Raw genomic sequence first — 12,412 nt, forward strand, 5'->3', positions numbered from 1 at the left:
AGGGTGTAGCACCAAATTCTGGGCCCTGTACACTCTCAATGTCAGTGGGCCCCTATCCATGCCCGCGAGGCGCGTGAGAGAAAAAAAAAAGGGGGGGGTGTATTTATACAATCTACTACAATCATCTACAATCAGATCAGATTATATTGATGAGTGGTTCTGAATTGATGCATTTGGCCTACTTGTGCTCAAATACCTAAAACATTAGGCTACATCTGGTTTGTGTACTAACATTTTGATCCATGACACTCGTGCAAATTTTGATGTAAAACATTCATTCTTGAACAGGAGAACAAGAGACAACTGTACACTCAGAATCAAATCAAATAAGCTACATTCCTTTTGTAATGAGAAGGTACAGTAGAAATGAACAGAAAAATATTAAGTTTCAATGTGAAAAAAAGAAGTTGTGACTGGTTTCTGCTTTTTACATCAAAGGCCTATGTCATCTTATCAATAGAGCCTGCAATAGTACAAAATGTCAACTGTCAAATTGTTTTTCATCTTGCAGAAAAAGAAATAAAGGCTTGCTGACATGACATGTAAAGATTTTACCAGACAAAAATAATAAATTGCGTTATTGCTCAATTAATATATTACTAGTGTGCACTTGAGCCTACAGTGATATTGGTATGTTATTTACATGTTGATATATGCAGCAGCAATATTGCTAGATGGATCATTCATTAAATCTCAGCACGGAGTTTCACTTTCAGCTCTGCTGTGTTAGTAGACAAAATGCTATAGCACACACACTGAACCAAAAGGCTAACTTACTTTAAACTTCAGGTAAACAACTCATATTTAGACAGCAATTCTACCAGTCAGCACCACTCTCTCTCTTTCTCTCTCTCCACCTCGCGAACCAATATACCAACGTAAGGGGGGGTCGGAGGGGGGAGCTCGCCTTTGGATACTTGAACAACGATCTCACCTTGTCTTTGCTCATCTCTAATCTCATCTTCAGAAGAGCTGCCAGGACTGACCACTGCTGCTTCTGCTGCTCCAGCTGCTGCGGCTGCGCCACTCTGTTTCTGAAACTGGTTAATATTGACAACTAACGTTAGCTGGCCTGTAATTGTCTTTATACTTACAGCCGCAAGCAGCCTGGTTGGCAGCTAGCTAAGCTAAAGACTTCACGTGAGCATACAAATATAAGCAGCAGCTGTCTGGAGTGGACTATGTTAACTTTAATTGGACTTTGCATGACAAGCTAACTTGGTTCACCTTTGGGAAAGAAAGCAGTCAGCAGCTGCCTCCCCTCGTTCTGCCGTCTTTCTTTTTGTTTCCTCTCTTTCTTTTTCTGATAGCCCGATTTATGTTTTTTGGGCAGCATGATGTCCTGCACACAGGTCTGTGATCTGGGCGCACTGTCTGACCTTACACTTGTTGCCGGTCGCTGTTGGGCGGACTAAACCATTTTGCATCTCCAAGAGGGGGGGCCCAGAATGTCTAATATGTTGGGAGAACTGTGACATTAAGTTCATTCTCTCATTTGATGTTATCAATATATTTGAAATAAATTATGACACCAATTAATTGGAGGGCCCAATTCATTCGAAATAAAAACATCACAAAAAAAAAAAAAAAAATCAGGATTTTCATGGGCCCCTCTCTCTACTCGGGCCCTGGGTAGTCAGGTCCACTTTTCCCCCCACTACCACGCCCATGGCTGTGTCTGTCCACTGAAACAAATCACCTCCACTGTGTCATGATAGGAAAAGTAGGAAAAATTTTAGTGAAATTCCCCTTTAATTTCCACTGCAGACATCCATCCATTGTCTATGCCAGTGGTTCCCAACCATTTTGGCTCATGACCCCATTTTGATATCACTTTCTGAAAACAGGCTTCAATAGTATTCTGCATTAAAGATCTCAAGACTTTTGTGAATGAGAGATTTAATTTTTTGCTTTTCAGTAACTTCTATAAACTCTGATGAAGGCAATGAAATGTGATAGAAAGCTCTGGGGAAGAACTCCAAGGTAAAGACTTAAATGTCACTCAGACTTTCTTCTTCTCAGGAAGAGTTTTCTCTAGTAACACTGTGAGGTTTATAATGTTTGTCATGATTTGGAACTTGGAATATAAAAAAAAACTGAAAAACCAAAGGAAACCCAGTTTGTTATTCAGTGGTTTTACTCGAAAGAATCGAACATTTTACAAAAGTAAAACATGAGAGATTCATGTGAATGAAATAATCCAGAGCACGGTCACTGATCATCGTAAAAACCAGCTGCTGTCCAGCTGCTGTCAGGTTATTGATCAGGTTATTGATCAGTGGTGAACACTGACACAGTTCAGCTCCTGATCGTTTACAACAATATCAACCAGCTCCTGTTCAACACTGTGGTTCATTAAAACATCATTCCACATAGAAAAACACCTACTGGATAAAACCAGCTGTTCATTATCACAGCTGATCATATTAAAACATCAGGGATCGGCCGTCCCACATATTTACACACATTCTGTTCACATACGCCAACATGAACTGGATCAACATTCAAAATTCTGACTCTAAAAAATAAACAACATTTCTCTATGAGCATGTCCAGCACTTGAAGACCTGGTTCCTGGACGGGACTTCAGCACCGTGGATGCCAGCACCTCTAAAAACTCCTTCAGTAGCAGCAGCAGCAAACTGAAACATGGCTCCACCACTGCACCACAGGATCTCCCTGTGTGTGTGTGTGTCGGGACTCTGCGGCAACATTAACGGACAACGAGAGGGCGCCGTGGCGACTACAGCCTGAACCTCAGCCTGCACCTCCTGCTCCACATGGCGCGGTCGCCCAGGCAACCCACGAGCCTGCTGGCGGGCGTGGGCCGCGCCACGCCGGAGAAGGGTCTGGAGTTGATGCTGACCTGAGGCATCTCCTTCTTCAGGGACGGCAGCTGGTTGTCAGGCAGGAGGCCGAAGACGTCCAGGAGGCTCAGAGCGGGCAGCGTCGTCCCCAGGTCCCTGTGGCAGAGACACAAGTTAGGACCAGACTGACTCGCTTCCATTAACCTTTTTTTAAAATTAGTTTTTATTTCAGTTTCATTCAAAATCATACATATGTAATCATATTCATCATATCTACAGTTTTTTGAGTTTTTCCAATACAATGTAGCGCTTATAGGGACATGATATAATATATATATATGACACAACAAAGGAGACGGAGACTATAATGATAGAAAGAAAAAATAAAGTAAAACAAAATATCAGCCTTTTTTAATTCTAATTATTGATGTCCGCAACAGAATGTATGGAAACACAGAAAATCTGAAAAAGACCCGAGATATCACCAAAAAAAAAAGTTTGCGTGTTTGATGGAGGTGGAGAAGTTGGTGTATTGATAAAGGGGTTAAGCGAAAAAGTGCAATATAAACAGATTTAGTGAATAAATGAGATTTAGAAATCTCTTGACTGAGGCCGGTTCAGACTACATGATTTTTTTGTCTTTCACAATGGTCTCCATCATGTCAGATTAAACCATCACAGTGGCATAAATTCCTGCCGTGTCTTGGTTTGGAGACTGGCAACACTACAAGTTTCACCCTGACCAATCAATCACGACCCTGTGTGAGTTCATAGGCCATGGTCAGTCATGCTGCTGTAGCTCTGTGTGATGCTAGTGGTCTTTTGCTCAGACACAAAAGGAAGAAAAAACGATGATGGAGCCGTTCCTGGTCTGGTGAAGAGGACAGTCTGACTGTCTGTCCTTCACAGAGAACGCGAGGTACATTAAAGGGATAGTTCAACATTTTGGCAAGTTGGCCCACTGCCATAATCCCTATAGTTTTAGCAGTAGGTTTGTTACCTTTAAAGGGACAACGAGGAGTTTCTATTCGGTTATAAAAAACTCTCACGTTAATGTGGATGAATCTCCGCTACCCACACTTAATGGGCCCATTTTCGATAAATATATCGTTCTTCGTGGCGAGTCATGACAATAACGCAGCCGAATCGCCTTTTATGGTCGGAACTACGACGGTATGTGATCGTCTTTGAACCTCTGACTTTAATTATTGATGAATGAAAACACGAGTCCGTCTTGCGCCGGTCAAAGAATTTTACGGTGCGCGCGGAGGTTCATAAATGTAGTGTGAAAACGCTTCGCTTTTCCAAAACTCCTCGTTGTCCCTTTAACTCATTGAGTGCCAGACCTTTTATAAAATGGTCAGTGCCAGGTGCCAGCGTTTTGGGGCATTCTGAGTAATATGTCAAGACCCAGAGAGTATTTTGTACTATGACTCTGAAAACACCGAACAGCTCAAAGGAAAGAGGAGACTTTCTATATAACTAGGGAAAAAACCATTTGTTTGTACCTTGTTCCATTCTTGATTTATCTTAAGTTGAATAGAGCCTGGTTGCACCAAAAAGACCACTTTTTTTCTAGAAAGCTGAGAAAAATGCATTTTTGTGAAAGAGAGTCTCTCGAAAAACAGTGATTTATCCGTTTTAATTTTGGCTTCAAAAACATGTAAGACATCTGAAAATGTAAATTCACGTGTTTTTTTTTTACCCTCCACCCCCCCACCCCCCCCACACACACACACACAAAAAAAACATAACAACAACAACAACTAAAATACAACAAGTACGAGCGGTTGCTGCCCCCTCAGCCTCTCCTACGCCCCCCTCCCCTCCCCTCCTTCTCCTCCCCTCCTTCTCCTCCTGCTGCATCGTCTCTGCAGGAGGGAGGGAGACGTCGTGGCGTCTTCAGCCTCTGTGCTGGACGCGGCCGCGGCAGCGACGCACCGCGCTGATCTCTCGGTTCGTCGTCACGTCGGTTAGACAGCAACTGGTGAAACTGACTCCGCGATCCGCCTCCGCTTCGGCATTTCGGTGCTGATCATCTAGATGAGTTTACCTTTCCTGCCTCCTCTGATCACTTCATGCTGGAGCTATGCTAATAGCACCGTGGCTAAGCTTTCCTCCAGCTCCACGTTACACTTGTTCCAGGCTCTGCCCGTCGTTTTTCTCTAGAAATAGAAACTTTTCCCGACTTTTTTATCTCTGTACCGATCGCGCTCGTCTTCTCCTCCTTCTTCACTTCTTGCTCTGATCTACAGTCTTCTTCGTTCTACACATCCCAGAAGCCCCAAAATTACTCACAGTGTGCGCGAGAGCGTCCCCATTTACCAGCCGCAGAAAAGTGCATTTGACGTCTATGGACGTCAATGGCACTCAAGCGTTGGATTTTGATTGACGTCCATAGACGTCAATGGCACTCAATGAGTTAATTGTCGGTGCAAGCTATTTTAGAGTGGCGGAGCAGAGCCGCGAGTTGCTCAGAGCTACGCTACGGAGGCTAATGGGATTTCCTGGTTTCCCTCATCAAACTCATCAAATACACAATCCAACAACTTCAAAACGCTCTGGTGGACAAGTTGTGACCTGCACATTCACCACACTATGAGATAATAACAGAACGTTACGAGACAGAGTTGTTTTCGAAGCAAATTCATGCAGAACCGCTGATGTGTGTTGCCTTCAGGGACAGTTTTTCGGCAAACAGTCTCTGCATTTACCACGAAAACAACTCCGTCATAAAACGTTCTGTTATTATCTCATAGCGTGGTGAATTTCTAAAAAATAACTCACGTGAGAGCGGCCAGGTGGATGTGGTAGCAGCGGCTCAGGGACAGGTGCACCAGGTGCTTGAGTTGTGCGAGGACGGGGAAGCTGTCGGCCATCAGCAGGGTGCTGTCACTGAAACACACAGTTACCACGGTGATGTAAAACAGACACGGAGACGCTTGAAGATGAGGTCATGATTGAGAATTGAAGATATCACAGTAACAAAGGTCTGTGGACTGAGGTGGAAGAAGCAAATAAAACTTACCTTAAATCTAGAGCTTGAATTTGAGGACACCTCTCCACCAGCACCTTCACATCTGGAAACACACACGCACACTACACTGTCACGTGTGTCTGCTTCCAGTTCATACAGCACAGTTGGCTGTAGCTATTTTACATTGATGCAGATTATAACTTCATTTACTACAAACACCTTTAAAAAAAACAAAAAACAAGCATTTTGACAAGTGAGTGCGTTTAGGAGCCACTTCTCACAGATCAGGACTGCTCATAAAAACTAACACGCTGATGGTTTGTGAATGAAATCATATATAAATGTGAGTGGAAATATAAACATATTTAAGTTTTGTTTGTGTTGGGCAGGAACTGGACTCTGTTCCTTCCTGAATGTGAATAATCTAAAATCCCATAATGATATCAACAGAGACTGAGGTTAAAATGTTTAGGCAAGACATTATTGTAGAGTGTAAGTCTAGATTTAAATCCAGCCTACTTCACTGTAACATGTTGCCATGTCAACATGTGACACCCCACGGTCATTTTATAAAATCGATGATGTGGTTTCTGTTGGGTCTTGTATCAAACAAACACTGCTCTGTGGCGCCCCCTGGGGGTCAGAGTCTACCACAACCAGGATCAAGTGCTGTGTATTTAGATCCATGACAGGATGAGTGTGAGCTGCTTCTGACTGACAGGATGAGGTGTTTGATGCAAAGCGCTGAGGCTCTGAGATGCTACACTCTGTTTCAACCCTCATTAGGAGGATTACATCTCCCTCACAGTTCTTCATAACTGGTGTTAACTCGTGACTTTGATTTGTTGAAACCATGGAGATGTGTAACAGGTCAGACCAGTGATGATGTCACTCACCGTCCAGCGTCAGGCTCTCCCTGTAGCCGCTCAAGTTGAGGTGAGTGACACCTGAGCTCAGGTTGTTGACGACACTCTTCACATGATTGTTGTTGAACTCACACCATGATATGTTTAGCTGCTCTATTCTGTACAGGAGAAGAAGGAGAATCATAGTGTTAGTATTAACATGAGCTGTAGGTGTGTGGAGTGGATGACACATGTTGGGTCTGACAGGTGAGGTACTGAGCAGCCGACCTGGAGCAGGACTGGAGCATGTCGGCCAGAGCAGCAGCAGAGAAACCACTGCAGCCGCTCAGGTTGAGCTGGACCAGGTTCTGGTTGTTGGACAGAGAGCTGGAGAGAGAGAGACACACACACACGGTCATAAATAAAGAAATGTGAGTGAAGAATTCGTCAAACTGTTAGATTTTAAAGAGGAACTATGCAGGTCTGGTCACTTTTCCTCTGTTTTTCTAACCCTCCTCCAGGCCATGTGCATTTGTTTACAACAAAGCCGGCGAAAAATCAATACACGGCGCGGTGGATAACGTTATATAACATATATACGATGTTGCGATGTGTATATCTGTGTAATCTTAACTGTCATAAACAAAAGGGTAACACTTTATAATAAGTACACACTATTAAGCGTTAGTTAAGCATTAATAAATACTGAATTCTTCATTTATAACGCATGAATACTCATCAGTATGTAGTTTATAAATACAGTTAGTGCTTATCAATGATGAGTAAAACATTTTTAACTGTGTTTATAAACAACGGTACATACTAATGAGTATTCATGTGTTATGAATGAAGAATTCAGTATTTAATGCTCAATAGTTGTTATAAAGTGTTACCAACAAAAGATGGCAGGTTACGGAGCGCGTTTGTGTTGCAGTGCCACAGAGACGAGAGCTGGGACAGCGGGGCGGTGACCAGGTACTACACTGATGTTGCAAGGTTGGTTTTCAGCCGTGAGACGCCAGGTGAAGGTAGAGAGCCTCTGTTCTCACTCGTAACAAGTCACAAGTCATGTAGTTAACTATCACAATTACTCTGGAGCTTTGTAATTAAGGTAAAAATGTAACACAGCCACGTGAGAAATCCTGCTTAGTTCCTCTTTAAATGTGGGACCTTTTCATATATATATATATATTTATAACAGAGAAATTACCCATCATTCTGGGGGAAGAGAGTATGTGCAGTTATAGCTGCTATATGTCTCTTCCTGTTGTAACCTTCTTTCATCACTATTTGTTATTCTTTATTTAATAACTGCATGCATATATTTACATATGCATGTGCACATATACGTGTAGCTATACCCCCAATTTCATTATCTATTCATTCTACTGCAGCTGTAAACATCCACCTGACTGAGCCTACTAAACTTTTAATGGTTTATATTGTGGAGACTGTCACACTGTCTTTAAATGACATTTCTGCATCTGCACCAACAAAATATATTTGTTATAAACATGCAGAACACATTAATATAGAGGAAAACCAAGATCAGGCTCTGATGAGGCTGAGCTCACTCAGTGGATGTGGAGCTGCAGAGTGAAGAACTCACTTGATGATGGCGTCTGAGAGCTGCAGACCCTCCAGGCTCAGGTGCTCCAGCAGCCTGCACTGACAGATGATGCTCTCCAGGGCCGAGGTGGGGATGATGGAGCTGGACAGATCCAGCTGGACCATCTGCAGTGAGCTGAGAAGGAAGACAAGCATCAGAACACCAGTGTCCTCTATACTTGAAATGTTTCATTTGTAAAGAAACAAGTCTACATTAACTCTGATCTTGGAGAATTGAACCCAGATCTGTACAAAACCTGAACACAGCACTAGACCAGAATCACAGAACCTGCTGGACTCACCCTGAGCCTGCGAGGTGCAGCTCCTCCACGAAGGAGCGGGGGCAGCGCAGCCGGCGGACCCCGGTTTTCAGAACCTGCTGCAGAGCTGCGCCCATGTGGGTCAACCCCTCCAGGTCCACGCCGTGCCACAGAGACTCGTCAAACCTGGGACAGAGACACACAGTGAAGGTCTGAGCATTACAGGACGGAAAACTACTAATGTGTCGACAGCATGTGGAAAGACTGTGGCATGGATTTGACTTCATTTCTGTGCAGAGTTACCTTGTGATTACTCAGTGGAGGATTCCCAAATTAAAATGTAGCGTGTTCCATTACGAAACCATCAGTAAATGACTAAAACCCATCTAATTGTACAATCTGTTTTGTGGCAAATGCTACATGAATGTAAGAAGATTTCACTCATTTTAAAATCAAGGTGATCATAGACTCACGCTAAGCGGTGCCAGCGCTTGCAGACCGTGGACGTCCTGAGCAGGTCCTGCAGAGGAAGGCAGAAGAGGATCTTCAGAAGCAGCTCGTCTGGCAGGTGGTCCCATGAGATACCTGCAAAAGAGAAAAAGTAAACATAAAAACAGTTAATCACAGGTACAGAGCCAGCAGAGTTTATAGGAGGAGGTCAGAGAGGTCTCCTGCCTGATGTGGTGTCCTTCTTCCTCCTGGACCTCCTGGCCAGGACAAACTGGTTGGCGTCGTTCTCCTTGCCCTTGCTGATGAGCCGCTGGTGCTTGTGTCGGGGGGACCACTGCTGGATGAGCTCTGTGGGGGTGCACTCTGTGTCCAGACCCTCGCTCAGGCAGCTCCGGGACTTCCGTTTGTTGGTCCTGTTGGCCTGAGCCAACATGGAGCCGTGGAGGCTGAGGCAGGGCAGGTCCTGCAGGGGCATGCTGCAGGGGGGACAGCACGTCACAAACTCTACTTAACTCTTCATACACATGTTAATGACTTAGTACTATACGTTGGTGCTGTTCTGGGATCGGTTCAGACAGAGACCGGTTAGAGAGACAGACCCCCACAGACAACAACCTCTCTGCCCGCCATATTGATGCAGCGAGCGGCGAAGAAACCGCGCAAACTCTCCCTGCTAAAGACAATGAAAACACTCTGACACCTGGATATAACCCTTTCAGGTTATAGACGAGTCCACAGCTTCACTGACATGTTATTATCTCTCTTTGTGACTAGTTTCATCTCTAAAACAGCGGGAAAGAAGCTCAGGTGGAGGGAGGCCTGGTCCGGATCAAAGCGCGGTATCGATTATAAATAGCATCGGTTTCGAGCTAAAGCCGAGGAAATGAAGGTTTACAGACACACAACTGACGACACAGACTCACAACTCTGCAAATATTTACTATGCCAGATCAGAGATATTTCTATAATAGCAATAGCACCGAGATAACCGACTGTAGTCTGGTTAGCACCGCTTCATTTACACATTTATCGCTAAAACGTAACATCCTCGCTGCTGAAACCTGCTGCACACGGACCGACCAACCCTCCTTGTGTGTACCTGTCTGTGGGCCTCTCCTCCGGGTCAGGGCTGCCGGCTGGGCCGCTACGGTACGTGGACAACATGGACATGAGGGAGCTGCCTGGTTCTCCTGAGCCCTCCGACCGAGGATGCTTTAAACTCGCCGCCAGCAGCAAGGCGCCCTACGTCCATACGTCACCGACGCGTATGCACGTCGTACGGGTTACGTCACATTTCTGGGTGAGGGGCGCGCATGTGGCGTTCCGGTCTGGCTCGTTTTTTCCGCTTTTTTTTGAGATGTCTTTATTTTGAATATTCAAATTTGAATTTTTTCATAAAAACATTTGAATGTTGAAGAGACAGAACAACAGCATTTTTGGCAGATTATGTTGTAGGAAATAGATAAGTAACATTTTATTTATTAAACACTAAGTGGCATACTGGTCTAACTTTAGAACCTCAGCAGGGCTCATGTTTCCCTCCATACAGACACATGGTCAGTGGAAATCTGAACTGTTTTCATTCACACACTTCAAACAGCATGATGATAATGCCTTTGAATGAGCACTCTGCTCATCATGCTGCTCTCTTTGTGGACTGCAGCCCTGTCTTCACCTGATGACCCAGACACTTCTCATCCTCCTCACCCAGTCTTTATCCAACAGTTTCTTCAATGGCAGATCACAGGATGGAGGAACAGGCAGCATTACCAACACTGGAGGCTCTCAGTGCTGGAGGGTTAGGTGTAACTGTGTTATCATCAATAACAGCTAAGTAATGACATTAGCAGCATCTGTTAACTGTTGAATTGGACCATGGGCCTGGTATTGGGTGTATCATCTTTGATCAGCAGCAGAGCATCACTGTGATAGGCCTACCTTTGTTAACAAGCAGATGAGATGTAAAATACAGCAGTGTGTTTTTGCCCCCCCCCCCCCCCCCCCCCCAATGCTTTTGGCTGTTATCCACAACATTTTCAATTTCATTTCATTAAATGTAGCTATTAAACTCTGAAAACGGATGAAACAATAATAACTAAAGAGATACACGATCAAATAAATACAGTAGACAATAAATGGAATAAATACAAAAAGGAAGATGAAGCAAAAATGTAGCTATAGTTTCTACGTTGCTTTATTCTTCTTTAGTCATTGTAAGGAATCAATATGATGCGCAGTTATCATTTTTATTGGTGGATATAGGCTGCCTTGTATTTGCCACATTAAAATGTATATATATGTGTATATATTTATTTATTTATTTATTTTATAGGCTATATATATTTGTTTGTTTATTACAACGAATCTCATTTGTCTTTTTTTCTAAATGAGTTGAACCAGTCAGCATCTTAAAGAAATATTCTATCCTATATCAAACTCCAATAATGTATAGCTGTCATTCATAAAATCTATGACAAATACACATTTTCTATCATTATGATCCCTGAATCTTGTAATAAATGAAAAATATGATATTTAAGTGCAACGTGTGTGTTTTTGTCAGTGTGTGTGTGTAGGCTACTGTGTGTGTGTGCTGCTCATCATGACCGCGCTGAGCTCGTCCTCCCTCAGACCGGAAGTGTTCCTGCGCCGCTGTTGACGGAACACGGAGAGACGGAGGCTGGAGAGTCACAGAGGAGGAGCTGAGCACCGGATCGTCCGCAGCCAAACAGGTTTGTTCTGGTTTCTACATCCATACATTTTTTTCCCTTGCAGCCGATGAGCAATAACCGATTGATATGTGACGGTTGATCAGACCGATCATCATCCTCATCCTCCTCCAGCAGCCGGCCGCTGATCGCCCGTCACTTGATCTTGTCATCAGGTGTAGAGTAGACAGAGTCGCTGTTTTAAATGATGGTGCGTCGCCGTAGAAACCTGGGGTGGTAGCTAGTAGCTACGGCAGGGTGGGGGGACACTGTCCTCTCTCCTGCTGCAGGCAGGGACACACACACACACACACACACACACACACACTAGGCTACACTAACAGGAGACAGGGGGGCTTCTGCTCCGGTAGAGGACAGGATGAACCGGCTCAGCCATCTTTTACCCCGTCATCCAGCCCCTCAGCGGCGGCTCCCGGAGCTCCGAGCTCCGAGGCCTGCTGCTGGAGCCCGGCTGATGCACCGAGAGGAGAGGAGAGGAGAGGAGAGGAGAGGAGAGGAGAGGAGAGGAGAGGAGAGGGGTGGTGGTGGTGGTGGGGTGGTGTGGGGGGGGGGGGGGGGTTCAGTCTCTGGCTCGGTACGGCATGATTTAACCGCGCCATGGCGACCACAGGCCTCTACTGCGGCTGCTACCTCTCCCTCTCTCTCTGATTTCTCCATCATCATCAGAGCAGGTGCAACAAAAGGCAGCAGCTCCTTTATACACTGATTTTTATATCATCATGCCATGAGAACAGGA

The 12,412-nt window shown here is 44.5% G+C and overlaps 1 protein-coding gene across 1 annotated transcript; it reads right to left on the bottom strand.

The window, feature by feature from the left end:
- Positions 1 to 2,125: 2,125 nt before the first annotated feature.
- LOC146960810 (S-phase kinase-associated protein 2-like) lies at positions 2,126 to 10,277 on the bottom strand. Its single transcript, XM_085772044.1, has 10 exons — positions 10,047 to 10,277; positions 9,173 to 9,423; positions 8,971 to 9,082; positions 8,540 to 8,683; positions 8,239 to 8,373; positions 6,918 to 7,016; positions 6,681 to 6,808; positions 5,836 to 5,887; positions 5,595 to 5,702; positions 2,126 to 2,963 (listed from the first exon to the last, which is right to left on the bottom strand). The coding sequence occupies exons 1-10, from the start codon at positions 10,115 to 10,117 to the stop codon at positions 2,744 to 2,746; spliced, it is 1,320 nt and encodes a 439-aa protein (XP_085628170.1). The 5' UTR covers positions 10,118 to 10,277; the 3' UTR covers positions 2,126 to 2,743.
- Positions 10,278 to 12,412: the final 2,135 nt, after the last annotated feature.

This window comes from Trachurus japonicus, unplaced genomic scaffold (genome assembly GCF_045865225.1).
Source record: "Trachurus japonicus isolate A0001 unplaced genomic scaffold, Traja_1.0 AP029974.1".
Classification (NCBI taxonomy): Eukaryota; Metazoa; Chordata; class Actinopteri; order Carangiformes; family Carangidae; genus Trachurus; species Trachurus japonicus.

Excerpts from the sequence above, each read along its gene's own strand:
- LOC146960810 (XM_085772044.1), bottom strand. The coding sequence starts at position 10,117 with ATGTCCATGTTGTCCACGTACCGTAGCGGCCCAGCCGGCAGCCCTGAC. Across the intron at positions 7,017-8,238 it reads CTCTCAGACGCCATCATCAA|CTCTCTGTCCAACAACCAGA; the intron begins GTGAGTTCTTCA and ends CTCTCTCTCCAG. Across the intron at positions 2,964-5,594 it reads ATCCACCTGGCCGCTCTCAC|GGACCTGGGGACGACGCTGC; the intron begins GTGAGTTATTTT and ends TCTCTGCCACAG.